The sequence below is a fragment of the Mangifera indica genome, chromosome 10 (genome assembly GCF_011075055.1).
Source record: "Mangifera indica cultivar Alphonso chromosome 10, CATAS_Mindica_2.1, whole genome shotgun sequence".
In the NCBI taxonomy this organism is placed as follows: Eukaryota; Viridiplantae; Streptophyta; class Magnoliopsida; order Sapindales; family Anacardiaceae; genus Mangifera; species Mangifera indica.
Window position 1 is genome coordinate 3,994,072 of NC_058146.1, and position 22,018 is coordinate 4,016,089.

Sequence of the window (22,018 nt, forward strand, 5' to 3'; positions counted from 1 at the left end):
ATTCCTACCTGTTGGGAACATTCACATTTTATTTTGTTGTTCCTGTTCTTGAAATATTTTTAAAAGAGTTTGTTAAATTTTGGGGGATTGTTCAAATTCATCGAATAAAAATCCTTAACGACAGTGACTTTCGTTCATGCCTCAAGCTACTGCATCACATTGTTTCTCTTCTACTCTAAGTCGATTTACAGGAGCTGTCCAGGTCGAGCCTCTCCTCCACTTCAAAGTTCCTATCCAACTCACTTTGTTTGCCCACTTCTCTGTTCGAGTTTGCAGGTCACATTCCACTTCTCAAGCCAACATCAACACGATTGCAATATCCTCATTTGATACCATCCCACCATAATCATTCGCAAACTATGTTTTTTAAACTTTAGGTGAAGAAAAACTATGAGTTTTAAATTTGGAAATAAAAATGTAATAGAACTTTAATTTTTTAAATTTTTAGTAAATAATCATTTTATTCCTTATTCTAATCAAGTTTTTTAACAAAATTTATCTTACAGTGAATGTTTGAATTTTTGAGAATTAGAGGGAATTACTTTGGGTTTTTACTATACTCAAACAAGTCTTTTGGCCTTTCAAAAATTGAATTATTTGCATGACAAAATTATAAAAAATTGGCAGGAACGAGTGTTCTTCATACTGGAAATGCGGCGTACGCATGGCGTTGCTATTGCTCTTATCAAGTCCAAGCCTCTCAAAATTGTTGATAAAAAGTTGATTGAATATTGGGTTCATAATAACAAGGTTTGTAGACACACAATCCTCAGCGCTTCTTTTAGCAGACTGTTTGATGTCTATTGTTCTTACAAGGAAGCTAAGAAAATTTAGGGTTCAATGAATCTCAAATATTCTGCCATGGATGTCGACAAACAAAAATATATTATTGGGTACTAATAACAATCATAATAATAATAATAATAATAAGAAAGCTTTTACCCAGAAATAATTTCACTCAACCTTACCGTCTCTTGCCCTTGCTTCCCAGTAACAAAGAAAAGTAGAACAAAATCCTGAACAAAAATCCCCACGCCACAGTGATCCACAAGCAACTCCATTTACTCAAATCGGTTATCCCTTGTTGCTGCAATATATCCGACCCCTTCGTCAAGCACGTCGAGCTCGTAATCCTCATTCCCAAACTCCCGCTCAAACTCTCCAACAATCTCGCTTTCATCGAGGTCGGCACGGCCCCCAGTGGCGTGTTGTCAAAAATCTGAACCCCACGACTAAAACACTTACCCGCATCCTCAAATTCGTTTTGCAAAACGCCTTCGTACGGGTACTTCACCAGTGACAAGTAATGGAACCATATCCAGTAGCCGGGAATCCGATCGCGGTTGATGAAGAAGCCACTGAAGAGTAAAAAATATGCTAAAATAGCAACAACAATGGTGTAACCGAGCATTACATCAGGCACAACGCCTGAGAGAAACGAGACAAAAGAACTTCCAGCCCAAAACGAGGCGAAGATTATCGATGAATAGAATAAGAACCCCGAAACTCCACCGTCGAGCCCCACCGCCCAAAATGTGGTGGCGGAGAAGGCTAGCGAGAGAAATATCAACGACGGTAACGCCACGAGAGCGTGAGATAACGCGTAAGATGATCTCCGATAAGCGTTATGAGAAGTCTCTCTCATGAAAATATATCTTTCTTGAAGAAAGACGGGAAGGGCGTCAGCGCACGTGTAGAAAGTCGTCGACATTGCGAAAGCGAAGAAGCCTAATCGTTCTTGAACGCCTTTAGGGGAATTATCGAGCTGCCAAAAGACGGTGGCGAGAATAAACCCGGTTACTAAAACTGCCGCTAAGCGTATAGCGAACAGCTCCGGCATTCTTCGTGAATTTGTGATGGATCTTTTCGACAAAACCGCCATTTCGATCCAGAACGGATTGACAAAAGTGGGCACCATTGATGTTGTACTTGCTTCGTTTGTGGTTGCACCTGAAACTAATTTTCCTCTTGAAATACTTGCACTAATGGCTTCTTTGAGTGAGAGTCCTTGTCGATTGCTCTCAGCTACATGAACTGAAGTAATTCTCGTGTGCTTCATTTGTTGCCACGATTTGTTAAATTCAACTAAACTCTTTGTTGCACCGGGGGAGCCTTCGAGTTCTCGGATAAGGTCAAGAGCGAACTCGGTCTGGTTCTCGTGTTCCGGAATCGGATGGCCAAACTCGGCGAAGAAAAGAGGCAAACTCAGTGGTGAACCGCTGTACACAGTTTGTCCACGTGATAAAAATATCATCTGATCCAGCAGTCCGAGAATGCGATAACTCGGCTGGTGAATCGACATCGTGACGATACTTCCACTTTGAGCAATTCTCTGTAAAACTTTCACCACCATGTAAGCACTGGTGGAGTCGAGACCCGAAGTCGGTTCGTCGAGAAATAAAATAATTGGATCATGAATTATATCAATTCCTATAGAAACACGACGTCGTTCTCCGCCAGATACTCCCCTGTGACCTTCGTCTCCAATAACTGTTTTTGCCGCATTTCGCAGTCCTAGCTGATCGATCAAAGCTTGAATGCGCAATTTCTTTTTTGATATTGATAATGTTCTCGGCAGTCGGAACTCCGCAGCGAACATTAAAGTCTCCTCCACCGTCAACATCGGGAACAACAAATCGTCTTGCATGACATAAGCTGATATGACTTTCAACATCCTCGACTCCAAAACTTCGCCGTTTAGCGTAATCGTTCCTTTCAAGCTCCCTTTCGCGATACGATTCGCCAAAGCGTCGATTAGCGTCGACTTTCCTGAACCGCTGGCGCCAAGCACCGCCATAATCTCGCCGTCACGCGCCTCTCCGGAAATGTCATTGAGAAGAGTCTTGGTTCTGGAGAAGAGATTCTCTCCCGGCACTAGATCCGTCGCGGTGGCGGCTCCCACGCAGTGGTGTCGAGGCCTGCTAAAGATCGCCGGGAGCTGCAGCTTGCGGCGGACCTTGACGCTGTAAGTCAAATTGTTAAACGACAAAACGAACGGGAGGGAACGAGGCTCGACACTGTTAAAGTCGCTGACATAAAAAGTCTGATGCACCGGAGTTTCGTCTCCGGTCGCTTCTTTGCGTACATCGCCTACTCGCTTTAACAGCTGGCCGAGGGTGGGCGAGGCTCCGGAGGTCCCGTACGATAATTCGGTTAACTCCATTGAGTGAGCAGAGAACGGAAGATGATTATCACCAATTGGTGATATAATATCTTCGGCTACAACACGAGACATCTCTGAAATTTAAAATAATATCAAAGAAAAGAAAAGAGCGATTAGGTTTAGGAATGTTAACGGCGTGGGAGCATACGTGACGCCGTGAAATCGTGGTGGTGGATGCGGCGGAGGAGGGTGTCGTTTTGGTGGGTTTATTTAGAAGAGCAATTCGAGAGGTTTATGTATAGGTTTAGGGGCGCTTGGGTTGGGATTTGTTTATATAGGAAATGGGATTATCAATCAGACAAGCCCAAAATTTTTTTACCGAGAGGTAAATATTTTTATTAATTTGATTTTTGGACTGAGTTTATGAGAGTAAAGGAGAGGTGAACACGTCTTCTTTTTGCTTGAAGGTAGGACACGTGGCGTAATGGGTATTTAGTTCTGGATATATGTACTATTTTGGTGTAGATGAAATTCGGTTGGAACTGGATGTTGATCTACTGGCCTAAGCTAAGTTAATTAAAATGCGGTCACCCGAGTTTTCCTTATTCTTCTTCCATTAATCATCAGAAAAACATTTATATTTGAACTTAATAAAAAGAAGATGTTCTTTATTAAAAACTAAAGAACTTTTGCAATGATCATCCTTCTCACTCTAAATTTGTAACGTATATTAAATTATGATATACAATCCAATGCAAAAAGATAGTAAAAGTAATAATATTTTATAAGTAGTTTGACTAATTTGTTGGAGGTCTATGTCCTTTATAATATTATTGATTATTTGGCGTAAAATTAGTATAATGTATATCAATATTGTTGTCACTTTACCTTTGTATAATCCTCTAATTATAAGACGAGGTAGAGTTATATATAATTGCATAATTGAATATAACACCTTTAAGGGGTGTTTGGTTTTAGTATTTAAAGATTATATTAGTAATCTATCTTTTATTCTTTTGTTTGGTTTACAGTAATCTTTTATTACCAATGCTAATGTGATAGATATTATAGGTGGTAATCTGATTACCACATTTACCTTAGGTATTTAAAGATTAGCGAGATAATCTTGATTTTATTATAATTATATTATTATTTATTAATTTTTTGAGACAAAAATAAATTTATTTTTAATTAATATGACAAATAATATAAAAAATATTTAAAAATAATTATATTCAAGGGTATTTAAGTAAAATAATTTACTAGTAAACTTTTATTACCTTTAATCAAATACAATAATTATTTATACCTATCAAAATTTATCAAACATAGTAATCATTTATACCCAACAATTTTTTAAGTAATCTATCTTCAAAGTAATCTTTCTATTTTGGTAATAAAACATTATCCAAACTAAACGTCTAGTACAATAATGGATCTATACATTTAATTAAATTTTCCCTTCTATAGAAAGTGGATAATAACATGATTTTAATTTGATACGAGATGATTATAAATTAAAGATTGAGTTAAACTCTAAGATTATAAAAGTAAAGTTAATCACATCAAAGAGATTATTGAAATCATCGTCAAATCTTAATTTTTTTTACAATTTTAAAGTGAAAATTTTTTTATCTATATTTTAGATTAATGTATATATAGATAATAGGACTAATCACCTTTTCAGTAGGGCTGGATTCGAGCCGAGCTGAGCTCGGCTCGATTCATGTATGAGCGGCTCAAGCTCAGCTCAGCTCGGCTCGTTTTGGGCTCACGTTCAGCTCGACTCAGCTCATTTTTTCTTATCAAAACGACATCGTTTTTAATATATATTAATCAAAACGACGCCGTTTTATATAAAAATTTAAAAAAAAAATTTACCGAGCCGAGTTCGAGCCAAGCCAGCCCTACTTTTCAGTGTCACTTCTATCAATTTGATTGAGAGGAAGTTTGAAAACGCAACACACAAAATTGAGAAAAATGTGAAAAGGACTTATAAAATACAAGGCATGACATGGAGGGGAAGCAGCAGCCGCCCAATGCCTCTTGAGCTATATACATAAATGCCCCATTTCTCAATTACTTATCTCAAAGCTAAGGATAAATAAGTATGGCCATCTACATCATGTATATCCTCCACCTCCACACAATTTGAAGAAATTAAATTTTAAATTTTAAGGGACGATTTGATTTTAACACAGGTTGATAATTTGAAATGGTTTATAGAGAATAAAGCTACCGCAAGTTAGAAAATTGACAAATAAATGAAGCTTATTAACTGAAGAGGTGTACTTGTTAAACACTAGAGGTAAGAATTGACAAGCCTACTCTTATATTTGCCCCTTCAGAAAGACAATTACAAAAGGAAACATCTAAAAGAGTCAACAAATACAGTGAGGGATAAGAAACAAAGAAACAAAGGCACAAAACATAACATTTTGGGTGCCAAACTACGAGCAGAAGTCTTGGTTGTTAATGTTAGATGGCCAAATTGCAAGCTAACTCATACCTATAATTAAGGGCTGCTCTTAAAATACTGACTTCCTCGCAAGTCAAATTAGAAAATTGTGGATGCAAACATGTGCTTGAGCATGGGCAATAAATATAGGCTAAATGGCAAGGATGTTCCTCATTTACATATCAATTGAAACTCTTTTGTTAAGTCAATTTTTTCGCTTGTCTTTCTGTTGGGTGTCAATTTTCTAACCTTTCTTCATTGCTTGAACTTTGGGAAGTTTCAGTTTTCACATGGTTCGTTTTGACAAATTTGAGTACAACCTCTCAGAGTCCAACCGGTGCTTACTCTCAATATGCTGAAGATTTTTCCCTTATGTTCATATCGGATTAGGTAATATTCAAACCAGAAATAACCTTTTGGGGAAAATATATACCAGTTTGTAAATGTGAAAGGGAAGGCTGGTGATAAAAATCAGTTAAAGGAAAAATCAAACTTATGGATATGGTGGGTTCATGTGATGATATATAACAAGACCCATAAGTTGTATATTAATTAGTCACGTGGAGAAGAGGTGTAGAGACTGAATCGGCACAATGTTGTTGGCGTCTGTCAAGGTTCAAGGGACCTAATTTAATTACAGGGGTGGACAACAATACCATTCCTACCATCTGGTTGATGCACAATCTGCCTACGCCCATGAATAAAAGTAGTTCAGATACATGGTGTTAAAATTTTAAAGAAATCAGTAACATTCCGATTAATGAAGATCAGCATTTGCAGGATTCTCCTATGGTTGAAATGCTACATCTAGTAACTTTCAGAAAAATCTCAAACCTACCAAAATGTTGAAGCAAAGCTGCTCAACTTGAACGAACAAGTTTAATGAAGATCAGCATTTGCAGCATTCTCCTATGGTTGAAATGCTACATTTAGTAACTTTCAGAAAAATCTCAAACCTACCAAAATGTTGAAGCAAAGCTGCTCAAGTTGAACAAACAAGTTTAATGACCACGAACACTAAAGGAAAGCGCATCCCTGATTACATTTGGTCATCAGTGAAGCTGATAGCCAGATCCCAGTAATGTGCTACGCCAGTGTCGGCAAAAACTTTCCTAGCAGCTGCTTCAGTCATGCACTCATGAACGGAAAATCTATTGAAGCTTAGTTTGGCAACACTGCCCTGCCACACTAGCATACACTTATTGAGGGGTTTCTCAGAATTCTCATCTTCATCTTCGTCTTCTTCATTCACTGCTTTCGCCCAGTCTATACGCCTAAGCATAAGCTTCCCATATCTCTTGATGGATTTGATCCCACCTTCAACAACCACAACACTGATTCCCTCAGTAATTACAGCACAACCAGTTAAACGGTTTTCATGGGCATTAACATCAACTTTGAAACGGGTCTTAGGGTGTGAAAGGTCATTGATCTTGTAAACAGAAACAACAGTATCAAGAGAATTAGAGTCATCAAACAGTTTCCTCTCTTTCTTCTCTCGGCGCTCAGCAGGTGTAAGCTTGCGTGCAACATTCCTGTCGATATGAGCTTGTTCATGCTCAGCAGCAGCACTACGGATTTCTTTTTCTAGTCTAGTGGGATCTTGGGTTGCTTCTGAACCAAGAACTTTCATCAAATTGCTCATTTTAACTTTAGGTTTAGGAGGTTCGATCAAGCCTTGTCTTATCATCTCCTGTCTATCTTTCTCCCTTGCCAGCCGCCTTTGAGTACGGAGCTTCTTTTGTTCCTTCTTGGTTAGCTTCAGTGGTTGAGGTGGGGGCGGAGCTGCCTCAGCAGGAGGCTCAATAGGACAAGGATGTTCAACATAGATAGTGATTTTTTCCTTCTTTAATTTATCTTCAACCATGCCACCATTGGATATGTCAACATAAGAACCATTAAGCAATAGAGGCATATCCCTGAAATTCAGAGCATATGTAATTATGTTGTTTCATACAAAGTATTAAATAAAATAATGAAGATAGACAGAGTATGCATTTTAACCTCTGATAAACTAAAAACAAAGAACAAAATTCAAAATATATGAAAAGATTGTGAGTAAAAATCTTCAGGGTGTATTTCATATTTTGACTTCTAACAGTGAAAAAGCAACAGGCTTGAAATGAGATGAAAGGGATCCTGTTTCATTTAATAACCACTCCAACACTGGCCAAAACCTTAACTTTATTTAAAAAAAAAAAAAAAAGGACAACAGCATATCAAGGTGAGCTCTTACATGCCATCAATCATAAAATATGCACCTCCACAACAGACGATCATTGAAAAATACAAATTCTTTGTTCTTTGCAATAAGTAAAATGAGATTTGTATCAGCTCTTATGGTGGGGGTGGAATGCCTAGGTTCAAGATGAAGATAAGATTGACCTATTTTTCATGTCAAAAATTGCTTCAATTTATAGATATCTCTCTTTGCTCAAACCAAATACATTAAATAAAGACTATTCCTTACTGAAAAATAAATTGGTATGTTATACCAAATATAAAAATATATCAACTTACCACCACTCTATTTCAGGAATTGTGTCCTTAGGTTTTTCCTTGGTCACAACTCTTTCTGCAACCTCTATCAAATTAGGATTAATGTCAGCCCCTCCCTTCACTTTTGCCAACTGTGCTTGCTTCGCCTGTCGCTCCTTTGCTCCAGCTTCTCCAAATTGACTCTGTGATAACCAGATATATCATATATATAAGCACGGAATATCTAATAGTGATCAAATGAGGGCAAAAATGGATGTAAAAAGTACCTTGACTCTAAGAATCTCAGCTTCTTTTGACCATTTTCCCTCCTCTACAAATTGGAAAGTCATCCGTTTGGGTCTCAAAAGCTTGTTTTTATTTATACCCATTCTCTGATCAAAATGAGGATTTGATTCCGGATCCACCTCCACCTCAGGTTTAAGAATTTGAAATGCATCTTTTTTCTGTTTGTTGATGTTGACCTGGATAGTTTAGAAAGATCAGCTTACAACACTAACAAGATTAATGAATCAAAATATGGAAATAACAGTATAACAATCTCGATGGGTCAGAAATAAACCTTTAGAGTGCTTAGGTTGCTTGGTTTAGTCACATTCACTACATTTCCATGTTCATCTATTTCCCTACCAAGTGCATCCACACGAAGAACAGGAGCCTTGGTAGACTTCTGGGGAACAGCAGCATCTGTTGGCAATTGTCCAGGAAATAGGTTTATAAGAGGTGCAAATTCAGGGTCCTGATGAAAGCCCATCTTAGCAGCAAGCTCTTGAGCACGTTTAACAGCTTCAATGTTGTGTATATTAGAGAGGCCAGGAATGGTAGGCACCCCACCTGCAGGTGGCTTCACAGAAGCTGCTACAGCAATTGGTAAGTTTGATGAACTAGGCATTGCACCAGCTGATAAAGCATTTGCGGTTTTTGTCACTGTTCCCTGTGTTATTCCAGTACCAGAGGATGGCACTTTCACTCCCTCCTTCAGTCCAGAGACTGAGCTACCATCTGAACTTGTGCCCTTGTTCAACTATAAAAATGAAAAGAAGTATTCAATGTCTACCAAGGAATAGATATTACCAAACGAACAAATAAATTGGACCACATGAGAGAAGGAGAGAAACAATTTTTTCTACAGTGCAGATTCTTCTTACCAATGGTATCTTCTTCAGCTTTGCCGACAATTCCTTCTGCATTTGTAAAGCTTTCTTAGCTTTGGCTAAAGCATCTAGTGATAGAGTTCCACTTTTCCCAGCAGCTGAAGATGTCCCATCTGTACTAGATTTTCCAGGAACCTCATGAGATCTGGTAATACTAACTCCCTTATTTTCATTTGTGGTATAAATTGAAGATACCTTTGCAGGAAGGGGATGATCACCAGTGGCCATAGAACTGTCAGGCAGAGTCCTTGATACCACATTAAATGATGCAACAGCAGCACGCTGTAAGAACAAGTTAAATTCAGCAGTCAACAAACAAAATTCACAACTACATGAAAATGAGAAATAATAACAAAAATATATAACCAACTCCTAACCTGTTGTGCGGACTAGTAAAAGGGCTAAAAATATGACCAAAAAAAATCATATTAATAAAAAATATTACTTAAATTGTAAAATACGTACAATTCACGATTAGCAGCCATGAGCTATAAACTGAAATAAATAAGTGAAGAAAAACTAATCAGAAAACATTAGAATCACTGCAAGCAATGTGAGTTCCCTATATTCGCAAAATGGCCAATTCATAATACAGTGAATGCACTGTTTATAACTGCATGTATGAAACACTAAAAAGTTCGGAAACTTACATTCGAATTGGCAGAGCCCCCACGAGCCGTCGCATCATCACTGACTTCTTTCTTCACATTGACTTCGTTAACATTTACATCTTCAGAAGCACCCTCGCTGTCCTCTTCTTTTACGAAGCTACTTTCAAGCCTTCTCTTCCCTTTGTTATCATAAAAAATCCTAGCCTTCTTCTCATCTCTCTCCTCGATTTCTTCTCTCTCTTTCCTCTTCTTTCTCTCATCGATTTCCACGTCATCACCGTCCAATTCCTCGCGCTTCACTTCACGATCACGATGCTTCGTTCCCTCCCTCTCATGCGATCTCTCACTGTTGCGCCTCGACTCGCGATGATCGTCGATCGATTTCTCCCGCTTGAAATTGCGGTCGCGTGAACCTTCTCGGTCTTCGCGCTTGGACGATTTGTGATCTGGCGATGATCGGTGGTGATGATGCTCTCGATCACGGTGTTTTTCGTCTCGGTCTCTGTGACGGTGCTGGCGTTCACGTTCACGGTCGTCCCGTGAACGTTTGGACGATTTGTCCTTTTCAGAGAGACGATCCATGGCTAGAGTTTCACTCTAAAGTATGTCGACCTAAAATGAAATACAATCGGCGGCTCAATCTTCGCTACTTTACGGTTTGTTTTCACAAAACCGGGAGCATTGGCAATGAGAGGAGCCGTGCCATCATAATTTACCTCTCCAGTTTTAGTAGAAAAGCCGAGATATTTTGGTTTCGATAAACATAACCCTATAGCCGGTTTGAGTGTTACTTTTACTTTCAAGCAACAATCAAGTTATCTAAAAGCCGAGATATTTTGGTTTCGATAAACATAACCCTATAGCCGGTTTGAGTGTTAACGTTTACTTTCAAGCAATAATCAAGTTATCCATCAATGATTCAATTCCAAATAGGTAGTTTGCGTTAAAATTCTTTGATACAATGGTTATAGTCTCGATTATTTGATCGAAGATTTTACTTATTGTTACAAAAAAAAAATCTAATATTATATTTTTTATTAAACTCAAATGACACATAATTTTGGTTTAATAAATTTGAGTTAAACTATTTTTTTCGAGTTAAAATATGTTTGGATTCAATTCAATTCGTATTCATTTTATTGAGAAGATTTTTACAGATATAGATACCCTTTATAGACTCAATAATCAATCTTCTATTATTGTTTTGTCCTAATCTATGCATAAGAGTAATTAAATATAATAAGGTTACTCTTGTTTTGGAAAAAAAATTGTTGGAACATTATAAAATAGGACTATCCCAATAACTAGTGGGTGGGATTTCTTCAAACAATTATGTGATATCATAGATGTGTAAGATGAATTTAGTATTTTCTTTGTTGGTTTTCTTATCATATGGGTTGCAGACATAAATGGGACTAGGTGGAGAAGAGGAGGGGAATTTTTTTGTAAGAAATAAAAATTTTCTATCATTTCTGGGATAAGAATGAGAAACGGTCTTCCTATGGGGACGGAGGTTAGGGAATTTGGCTACGTCTAGCGTTCTTGTCAACCCTTCTTGAAAGCCTGACTGAAAGATGTAACTAGTAATTTTTTCGCATACAAGTTGGTCACAAAGTATATGCATATAAATTTCCAAACATTCAAAGAATGAGGCAGATTTTTTGTTCCCTTGAACAACCCCTCCAATTCTATTGACAAAAAGAGGCAAACAACCAATTCATTAAAGAAGAATCAAAAGCTAGCAAGGAGACTCTGTTTAACTGTGCTTATACACTAGACAAAACAACATTAAGCAACTTCATTTCTGAATCTTTCTTGCATACCAAGAATTAATTGGCATGCGTACTACATGCATGCCATTAAACTACACCATCCCTTTCTGTACCAAAAAAAAATGTGAAAGACTTCAGAACTTCTTGGTTGAGTACACAACTTCAATAGCTCTCCCTTGTTTCCTCTTGCACCATTTGTGCAAAAACCTTACTCATTGAAATGCCAGCAAGGTCATGCATACCTCCCATGCTAAATTCCGAGATGGACATAGTGGTGTGTGACTGGTTGACAAGATTTGTTTGCAACGGTATCTCACCGTTAGGACTACATTTTTCTTCATTCCCTTGGAGTTGAAGCGCATACTCCAAGTTCCATAAGACATCTCCCATAGACGGTCGATCAAGTCCACACCTGGCCAGGCATTTCTCAGCTGTCTCTCCAAACTTCTTCAGGGATTCTGGTTTTATTTGGTTGTTGATCTTAGGATCTACAATGTCCCCCAAATGACCACTCTTCTGACACTTGCTTGCCCATTCAACTAAATCCATCTCTTCTCTTGGAAGTGATGGATCAATCACAGGTCTCCCACAAAGAACTTCAAGCATAACCACCCCAAAGGAGTACACATCTGATTTTTCGGTTAGTTTTTGTCTTGTCAAGTACTCAGGATCAAGATAACCGAAGCTGCCTCTCACTGCAGTACTGACATGAGTTTGATCTAAGTCAGGGCCAGTTTTTGAAAGACCAAAATCAGCTACTTTGGCCATGAAATTTGCATCAAGTAGTATGTTTGCAGACTTGACATCACGATGAATAATTGCCTTTGTGGAGCCGGTATGAAGATAGTGAAGTCCTCTAGCCGATCCAATGCATACGTCAAGCCTTTGCCTCCAACTTAAGCTGGGAAAGTTTGAGCCATAAAGATGGTCCTTAAGGGTACCATTTTCCATGTACTCATAGATAATGATCATCTCATCTTGCTCATCACAGTACCCAATCAAAGACACCAAATGTCGGTGACGAAACTGAGATAGCATTTCAATCTCAGTCCTGAATTCTGCAAGACCCTGATGTGATTGAGAACCTCCCCTCTTCACTGCCACCATAGTTTCATCTCTCAAGACTCCCTTATAAACCTTCCCAAAACCTCCAACCCCAATGACCAAGCTTTCATTAAAATTATCAGTAGCCTCCCGAATCACAACAAAAGGGAAGCGATAGCCAGTCTTTGTGCTGGAAAAGATGGCAGTAACACCTCCTCCATTCATGGCAAACTTGTCCTCTGCCTTCATATGATCAATTTGTGCTAGTTTTTTCCTTCTTCTGCACAGTAGGAAGAGAACTGAAACCAAAACAATGCTGAAAAATAACCCAGCAGCCAATCCCACAATAAGACTGACTCTGATCTTGGAACTGGTTGAGAAATTAGATTCAGATTCCAAGACATCAAAGCTGCCTCTAGAATTGTTTATCTTCATGATCTCCAAACCATTAAGAAATGCAGTTGGGTAACTTTCCACTGTAGTAGAAGGACCAACACTCACACTTAGCTTATGGCTATCACTCACTCTTATGATGAAATCCATATAGAATGGGGCACCTTTGGTTTTGGTAGTAAAGTTTTGAAGATTAAAATCATGAGAAGCATACCATGTATTGATATAAACATTGAATAGGTATGGTTGAGAGGCATTGGATATATCACAGAAGTGAAACCGAACTAGATATTCAAAGCCAGAATCCACATGAAATATCCATGTTACATTTGCATTTGTATGAGGATTTTGCTCTGAGTTCAACATCGTGGCCGTGCCATAGACATCAGCTGGAGCAATTTGCTCAGTTGGCTTTTCTCCGGTGAAATTGACAGATTCGACATTCGACACAAACTTAGCTAATCCATTATGCGCTAGAAATGCATCATCAGCAACCCAAAGCCGCCACAATGGATCAGTTTGAGGAGACACAACTTGATTACCCATATTTACCCTCACAACTGTCTCCAAGGCCTGCTTCTGCAGATTTTGGTAACCATTTTGAGAGCCAATAGTTGTGGCGCCTTGAGGGATGAGCTCATCAGGAAGCGAAAAAAATTCAATAGCATTTAAAAACGCAAATGAATTTGCAAGTGGAGTAAAAGTGACAGCAAGCTTATCAGAAGTTATGTTCAAAGAGTATTCTTTAACTAAAGAACCATTATTCCCTGATTGGTATTCCCTGATAAGGGTAAAACTTTGTGTGGAAACAGAGAATTTTGCCGAGCTCATATTGTATATTTCATACAGAAAAGGGAAGAAATGGAGGCGAATCCAATGTCTCCCTTTCTGTTTGATTGGAAACGAGTAAGTGGAGGGTCCAGTGAAAATTCTAGCAGTGTGATACAAAGCTGAATAATTACTGTTTGATGAGATAGAACTGAAGCTAATATTAGCAGAAATGTTCTGTTGAGTAAAAAGATGGATGGAACTTGAGTTATCAGAAACAAATACACGATTATCAACAGATGTATTTGTGAAGGAACCACAGTCTATTAGATAATTGTCTATAGGAGTAAAACCAAAAGAAAAATATATTAAACAAAGAACAAATGAAATCCATATCTGCAATTCAAAAAAATTGCCAACATTTATCATGATCAAGATTGAGAAAAAACTGAGATTATTACTACAACAACTTGCAAAGGAAAAAATGGCAAGCTGAAAAGCAAAATTCTGATAAGAAGAGAAAAATAATCAAGAGGGTAAGAAAAAGATATAAAAAGCGAGTGGAGAGGAGGAAGAAGAAGAAGAAGAAGACCCAAAGAGAGTAGCGAAAGTTGGGAAATGTCTCCGACTGGAGTGGAGTATGGGAAGTAAAAGAGTCATTATAATAACAGCATGTTGCAAAGAGAAGCATTAAATTAACAACAATGAAATAGACCCAAAACCAAAAGAGATTGTGTTTTGTTTTGACAAATTCAGAGGATCACAAAAATAATATAAAAAAGAAGAGAAGAAAGAGTAGCAGGCAGGCACAGTACAGTCAAAGACTAAGTAGTTTGAATTGCAGAGAAAGAGGAAAACAGCTATCAATGTAGATAAGTAGCTTTTGCAGATTAATGTTGAAATGAATGATTGAATATAATTATTAAGAGACTTAATTTAGAAAACACGCGGGTATTTGGTGGCTGGCAGATCCTTTTCTTCTTCCACGTAATACGCGGTTTCGCCACCCACCGGGGCGAAGAAGAAGAAGAAGGTTCCTCTGTACTGTCTCTGTCTGTGCCTGCACTTTTTCTTTTTATATTACAATCAAAAGGTTGCGGTGAGCTTTAGTTGTTAGCTTTGGGGGCTCTAGTTCTTGACTCCCGTACGTGTAACTTTTCAGCCGCCAAGGGCCCACTGAGTTGGCATGAGCTTAAAAGTGGACAAAGATAGTTTCAATTATATACGAATTTATTTATTTCAAATATTAATTAAGGTTAAGTTAAAAAGTTTGGTCTATTCTTAAATAAGGTAAAACTTAAATTAGAGATAATACAATTTAATTTGTCTCGTAGATAACTCTATTCGATTTGAATTTAACTCATGATTTTATTTAAATTATATTAAATAATTATTAAATAAGTTATTTTATCAATAAATCACAAATTCAAATCATAAATCTGAGTCATATAACCTAGTTATGAAGTTGAATAATAAATTCGAATTAAACTCAAATCAAACTATTTTTATTCGAATAAAACTTGAATCATCTTTGATGTTTGATTCAATAAATTTAAGTCAAACTCAAGCCAAGAGGTATTTATACTCGATTTAATTCATATCTATCTCTATCCAAAAATAGATTAAATAGCAAAGGAGTTGAGATTTCGAATATAAAAATATTAAATTTTTTAATTGAATTATTAAATTTAAAGTTTCATCTATTTAATATAGTTAGTTTTAAATTCAAAATTTTATTTATTTAGTATGCTCAGTTCAATTTTGAAATAAAAATTCAACTCAAATAAGGTTTCTTGATATCGAAAAACTTTTCAAACGAGTGGGTATACCTAAAATTTGCAATTAGAGATAGATATTCATATAAATTAAAAGTAGTTGTGTATATAGCAAATGACAAAATGATCCTTAGTTAGTTGCTATGTCAATTAATAAGCGAAATTAATTTGATTATAATATCATTAGTTAAGTATTGACCGGAAAATCAAGATTAGTTCATCCCCTAAGCTTTTTGGTCTAGATACGACATTTACTTTATTTAATTTATAAATAATAAAAAATTTTAATAATATTGTATTATTAATAATGATATAATAAATAATATAAGAGTAATCTCAATATTATTTCTATTTTAAATATTAAAAGATAATCAAAATAATTTTGATTTTACTATAATTATATTTTTATGTATTAATTTTTTTAGAACAAAAATAATCTTTATTTTCAATTAATATAATAAATAATATAAAAATATTTTAGAATAATTATATCTAAGGGTATTTAAGTAAAATAATATACTAGTATTCTTTTATTATCTTTAACAAAATATAATAATTATTTATATTTATCTAATTTTATCGACTATAATAATAATTTATACTCAATAATCTTCAAGATAATTTATCTTTAAGGGAATTCTTTAATTTTGATAATAAAATATTTCTCAAACGAAACATCCCCTTATGATGCATTTGGTTTGAAAATTTTCATAACAGATTAAGAATATTTTAATACCTAAAGTAGATGTGATAATCATATTATCATTTATATTAATTATTATAATAATAAAAAAATATTATTATATTTTATTATTAATAAATTAAATAAGATAATACATATAATAAAAAATAAATTATATTCTTTTACCGTAAATTAAACAATAATTACATATAAGAATTACATATTTTGCCTGAAAAGAAGCTAACATCTACGATCTGGAAGTAGGCCCAAATTCCTAATTTTTGTTACGGGCTTTCTCTTTTGGGCGCAAGTACATCACAAATCTCCCAAAAGGAAAAAAAAAATCTGCTATGAAATTTCTAACAGACAAAACCAGAAAAAATTAGATAAAAACCTGACCATTGAAGCCTAACCCACTCTTTTGATACGTCAGAGACAGAAACTCTGTAAACTTTCATGCCATAAAAAAATTATTAAAAAAAATGCCATTAAAGAATTCAGATCCATTCGATTCAACAAAGAAATAGCACGGTTGAAGATTTAATGACATTTTTTTAATAATTTTTTTAGTAATTATAAATATTTATTATTAATTCTATCAATATGTAGATAAATGTGATATAATCCTATATTTTTATAAGTTTTGATTACAATTATTTGTAATGCTGGTATAAATAAAGGTGAATTTTTTGAAAAATTAAAAGGCTAAAATACTTATTCCCACCTAAGGTTAATTGCATCATTAAATTTTCACTGATTAAATTTTAAAAATTTAAAAATTTATCTATTAATTAAATTTTGTTATTATTATTAGGGGTGATAATGTTATTTAACAATTTTAAATTAAAAAAAATCTTATTTTCCCATATAAGTTTAAAATACTAACAATTATTACCTCAAATTTTAAAAATATCAAAGATTGTATTCTCTCTTTCTTATGATCTCTTTTTTGATAATTCACTTTGACACAATGTCAACCCCGTTAACAGCGTCTCGTCTTATTTTTTGAAGGTTTTTTAATGTGAAAACTATAAAAAAATCAATCTAAATGATCAAATTTGTTGCACAAATTCATTATACGAATTTGTACGTCGCCTGATATGTTAGTTTATAAGTCGTCCGCATGTAAGTGGCACGTGTATAAATTAGTTTATAGTTGGATCCAAATATAAACTAATTTATATATAAACTAACATATCTGGATTACTTATACCTCAATCCATTATATATAAATGATGTGATCTTACACGACAAAATACCATTATAATATGTAATCTATGCGTATAAACTACAAAAATACGACGTAAGGTTGTTATCAAAGAAGTGGTACAAAGAATTTTGTATTTATGACATAATTATTATTTCATTGGACAGCAGCACACGTGTATAATCTTTCTTTGGGGAAGGACTATTTCCCATCTAAATTTTAGGTCAATCTCAAAGTCAAATCCATAGAAGATGAAAAACTCAAACTCTCATCTATGGCTAAATTGTTATCCAAATTTTCAGTTAGAGACAGGGGTAAAATCATTATTTTACTTATAAAATTTAAAACTTCAAAATTTTTATCATTCCCCCTCTAGGTTTTAAAAACTAACACTTCAACTCATTCTCAAAGTTTGAAAAGTTTAAATTTCACCCTTAGGGTTTGCTTCCTTCTCCAGCCACCATCGACGGCCAACTCTTTCCATCGATATCCCTTCTCCAGCCATAAAAGACGACGAAAGACGAATCTTTGTCATCCAAATCTGGATGACGAAGGACGTCGTCTAGATCTGAAAGAACAGATGATGGATGACGCGACGAGCGACGAAAGACGATGAAGCATCGTCCTTCGTCATATGGGTTGTGCGACGAGGAGATGAATATCTCTTCGTTGCACCACCGCTATCACACTAGGAGAAGGAGAAGGCCGGAGATGACACCTTAGATGATGTTGGAAGATGAAGTTGAAGAGTGGGGATGAAATTATTATTTTTCAAAGTTATGGGGGGTATCTGAGCTTTGAAAAATATGAAAACCTTAGGTTTGGGGGTGAAAATATTACTTTTTAAAGTTTAAAAACTTTAGGTAAAGATGAAATATTAATTTTTAAAACTTGGAAGTTAGAAAGTAATAAACTTTATAACTTTTAATATAAACAGTAAAATAACTATTTTACTCCTCCTTTTAACATAAAAAATTAATAGAAGGTTGGTTATGGGTGGGAGTTTAGATTTTTTATCTTCCGTGGGTGTAGGTTTAAAGTTGAGCTAAAATTTGGGTGGAAAATAGTTCTTTTCCCTCTTTCTTTCTAGAATAAAAGTAGTTGAGCTCTCTGGAAAAGAAAGCAAATATTATAAGCATTAATAATTGTGTAGGGTCTATATAAGTAACAGCAAGTCTTATGGGTTGCGTGGGAGCTACAAGAAATCAAGTGTAGCGTCAATTTATCAAATATAATATTTTTAGCAAAGTTAAATTAATAATCGGTCTTCAGACAGATGCTGTTTTTTGGATGCATTGACGTAACGTGGAAACGAGTGAATTAGGTTTAGCGTTAGAACACTTTTCTACCTTTAGTTGATATAAACAACTTTTTCTCACCTAAAATCAAATATAAATAATACTTTTTTATTTAAAATTAAACTAAATAATAATAAAATTATCATTTTATCCTTATTATTTTATTTTTTAAAATTATCATATTATTATAAATTAATAAAAATTAAAAATAATATTTTAAATATCTAAATTATATAAAATGTTTTCTATTTCTATTTTTTCACTCATATCATTTTTTTCTCTCTTTTTATAGGTAAGGATATTTTTGTTATATAATCATATATAAAGGGGTAAATATAATTTTGAAAATATTACGGGTCTTTCTACAAATTTTTAAGAATTATTGGTAGTTTAAAAAATATTAGGGTTCTTTTAGAAAATTTTGAAATATCAATTTGCTACCTAATAGTTTTAAAAAAGATAGTCACACTCCAAACAATTCAAACAAAATATAATAACATTTTTTAAGGGTTAAATTATCATATTTAAAATGTTTGAATATGAGAAAAAAATATTGTTTTTTTATTTTCAAATTTAATGGATAATAAAATTTTTATTTCACCCTTACATCCTTAGTTTTTAAAACATAATTTGAGTTTGGGTGAAAAGTATTATTTACGTCAGTTAGGGGTGTAAAAGTCTTCTTAGGCCAAACCTTGCGTGGGAATAAAATTTCTCCTTTTAAATCAGTGCAGCGCATGAAAGGTGTGTCAGCGTGTATTTAGGGCAGACCGCATACCTTAAAAGTGGCTCTAAATTCATTATCAAACCCTCGTTCACAGTTGGGAATTCAGATTCTCTGGGATGGCCTGTAATATTACTTTTATTTTAATTATTGAGTTGTGTGATCTGCATAATTTTATACATAATAATATTAAATAATTAATAATTAAAAATAAAATAATAATTAATTATATAATAATATATTATTATTTATGTATATAGTTTTAGGGCAATTATTTATCCTATTCTCCTAATTATGAACAAATACTCCTATTTTTTTTTTGGATTTTAAAATATGTCCTAAGAATAACGAGAACAATTTGTATACGTAAAATATTATTTATATAAAAATCAAAATTCAGGCTAAGGGATCGATCTCTCTACTCCACCACAAGTGTTGAATACCATACAACAACATTATTATGAGTGAGAGATTACATGTGGGCCGCTCCCTTCAGACTTTACCAGTTTCAATTTGGTTGATTTTGTGGTCCAGTCCTTTGAAATCTTTGGCACAATTATCGGCTTCTGGTTTCTTTTCTCCATCGTTCAACAATTTTGAAAATCTTTCTGCCAAATTCTTCTTTGCCGCCGGAGAAACGCCATTTTTCCCGATGATTGACTCTAGAACTGACTCTGCAAGTAGTTTGTTGTCTATCACCACCTTTCCAGATTCGCCTATCGATTCATTCTTTGAAAAGCCAATCTACAGACAATCACATGTTGTCTCGTTAGAATGATTTAATAAGATTTGGTTGTAGTCTTTGAATAGAATGTTACTTACTGTCAGTGATCCGGTGGGGGATAGTGTGAAGAGAATTGAAGCGCCGGGCGGAAAGTTTTCGTCCTTGAAGGCATCAATAAACTGTTCGATGGCTTTGGATTCAGCGTCAGTGTAAAGTCCAAGTGATTTCCAAATGGCTACGCAATTTTCTGCAACTTTCCCCGAGTATTGTGGACCAGTTAATGGCAAGATCATTGTCACTCTAATGAATTTCTCGAATGGACCTGAAAAAACCAAATATAAAAAAAAAAAAAAAAAGCAAAATTTTTCATGTACGAGCAATGTTTTAAGACAATTTATAATTTTATCTTTGTTAAGAAAGTTGATAAAAGCCATTAAATTTGAGTGGTATACAGATTTGCGTCCTTTTCAATCTTACAGAAAAAATCTGAACGACCAAATTTAATGCAAAAAACGGGCCAAGAAAAAAAAAATCTGTTACCTGTAACAATATCTCTATAGAAGGCAACGGATTCAGATAACTCCTCGGCACTCTTGCCCTTCCACTTGCCGGCGAGTGACGACACGGCGCTATCTTCAACGTACACTCCGATCGCCGTGAACTTCACGAACTTTCCTTGAATTTCCAAACCTCTTTCCCCTGTACCAATCAAGAGTCACTAAATCATATCAAATACTGAAACAAAAGCAATTATAATAACAAGCCATCGTACGGATGGAGCGTAATTGAGTAATTACCTGCGCCACCGAGGAAGTGGATTTTGGACGATCCAGGAGGTTTAACGGTGGAGGAGAAGGTGAAGCGTTCGATCTGGACATCGGAGACGAAGTGTGAGGATACGGGTGAGGGGTTCATTTTAACGGAGAGCGCTAAATGATAGAAAGAAGAATACAATTTGAGAATTGAAGTTAGAGTTTAAGTTTTGCCCTTTGGTTGGTTTTTATAGAAAGTGAGGCGAGGGAGGTAGGTGGCGGGCGAGTTAGTCTACAGACTTCAAGGGTTCGGTGCACGTGCACACGTGGTGGTTCTTAACCGGACGGCTTCACAACATAAGAAGGGAACATTAGGTGAAAAATTGAACATAGTTTTAAAAAACTACATTTTTAAGGGATTAATTAAAAAAAACTGAAATTATAAGGATGAAATAGGAATTTTTATGGCGTCGGTGGCTGGCTTAAGAGAGGACTTCTAGCTTGACTAAATGAACATTGTTTTCTTTTTCTCAATTTAAATAGGGCCTTATAAAGGACTAGCCTCAGACCTCACGTGCCGCAACAGAGGCGGCGCACGGGGCCTCCTTCATACCATAAAACTGGAACATTAGATTAGGTGAGACACCATGTCTGAATTTAATTTCCCTGTAATATTTTAATTAATATAATAATAAATTATTAATATTGTTAATATATATATATTTTAATTGATTGTTTATATTTAACTCTCATAACGTTGACTTGTGCAGTGACAAATTTCAAAATAAGTAAACATTAAAATTAGTTTAACCAACCATTATTTTTTTTATGTATTAGTGGGTCAATTTTAAACAATAAAATAAGTAACTTTATTGGGCAGTTAGAGGCGGAAAATGAGTCCACAATTTGCATTTGGTTGAAGTTATTCCAGACTTAAACTGGACGCCATGGAAGGTTGCGGTCTTTTGGGAGATTAAATCATGATTCGATCCTTCCACTGCCGACTACTCCGCATAAAATACAATAACTGCGCTGTTTAAGAGAAATAATTGTAATC

The 22,018-nt window shown here is 35.1% G+C and overlaps 4 protein-coding genes across 8 annotated transcripts; all 4 read right to left on the reverse strand.

The window, feature by feature from the left end:
- Positions 1 to 718: 718 nt before the first annotated feature.
- On the reverse strand, positions 719 to 3,386 carry LOC123227712 (ABC transporter G family member 6-like). The gene has a single exon (XM_044652831.1). The coding sequence runs from the start codon at positions 3,233 to 3,235 to the stop codon at positions 965 to 967; it is 2,271 nt and encodes a 756-aa protein (XP_044508766.1). The 5' UTR covers positions 3,236 to 3,386; the 3' UTR covers positions 719 to 964.
- Positions 3,387 to 6,286: 2,900 nt separating this feature from the next.
- LOC123227711 (protein RDM16-like) lies at positions 6,287 to 10,623 on the reverse strand. Of its 5 annotated transcripts, XM_044652829.1 has the most exons (8): positions 9,862 to 10,002; positions 9,677 to 9,706; positions 9,407 to 9,493; positions 9,206 to 9,329; positions 8,620 to 9,081; positions 8,327 to 8,521; positions 8,082 to 8,242; positions 6,287 to 7,480 (listed from the first exon to the last, which is right to left on the reverse strand). In XM_044652829.1, exons 2-8 carry the CDS (start codon positions 9,694 to 9,696, stop codon positions 6,601 to 6,603), a joined length of 1,929 nt encoding a protein of 642 aa, XP_044508764.1. In that variant the 5' UTR covers positions 9,697 to 9,706; positions 9,862 to 10,002; the 3' UTR covers positions 6,287 to 6,600. The 5 variants fall into 5 exon arrangements, with proteins under 5 accessions (XP_044508764.1, XP_044508762.1, XP_044508765.1 ...); XM_044652827.1 differs by lacking the exon at positions 9,677 to 9,706 and having other exon boundaries at positions 9,862 to 10,224; XM_044652830.1 differs by lacking the exon at positions 9,677 to 9,706 and having other exon boundaries at positions 9,206 to 9,324; positions 9,862 to 10,020.
- An 839-nt stretch (positions 10,624 to 11,462) lies between these two features.
- On the reverse strand, positions 11,463 to 14,670 carry LOC123227239 (receptor-like protein kinase HERK 1). Its single transcript, XM_044651952.1, has one exon. The coding sequence runs from the start codon at positions 14,226 to 14,228 to the stop codon at positions 11,757 to 11,759; it is 2,472 nt and encodes an 823-aa protein (XP_044507887.1). The 5' UTR covers positions 14,229 to 14,670; the 3' UTR covers positions 11,463 to 11,756.
- A 5,172-nt stretch (positions 14,671 to 19,842) lies between these two features.
- Positions 19,843 to 21,188, reverse strand: LOC123227022 (chalcone--flavanone isomerase-like). Its single transcript, XM_044651632.1, has 4 exons — positions 21,007 to 21,188; positions 20,750 to 20,908; positions 20,308 to 20,531; positions 19,843 to 20,229 (listed from the first exon to the last, which is right to left on the reverse strand). The coding sequence occupies exons 1-4, from the start codon at positions 21,122 to 21,124 to the stop codon at positions 19,978 to 19,980; spliced, it is 753 nt and encodes a 250-aa protein (XP_044507567.1). The 5' UTR covers positions 21,125 to 21,188; the 3' UTR covers positions 19,843 to 19,977.
- Positions 21,189 to 22,018: the final 830 nt, after the last annotated feature.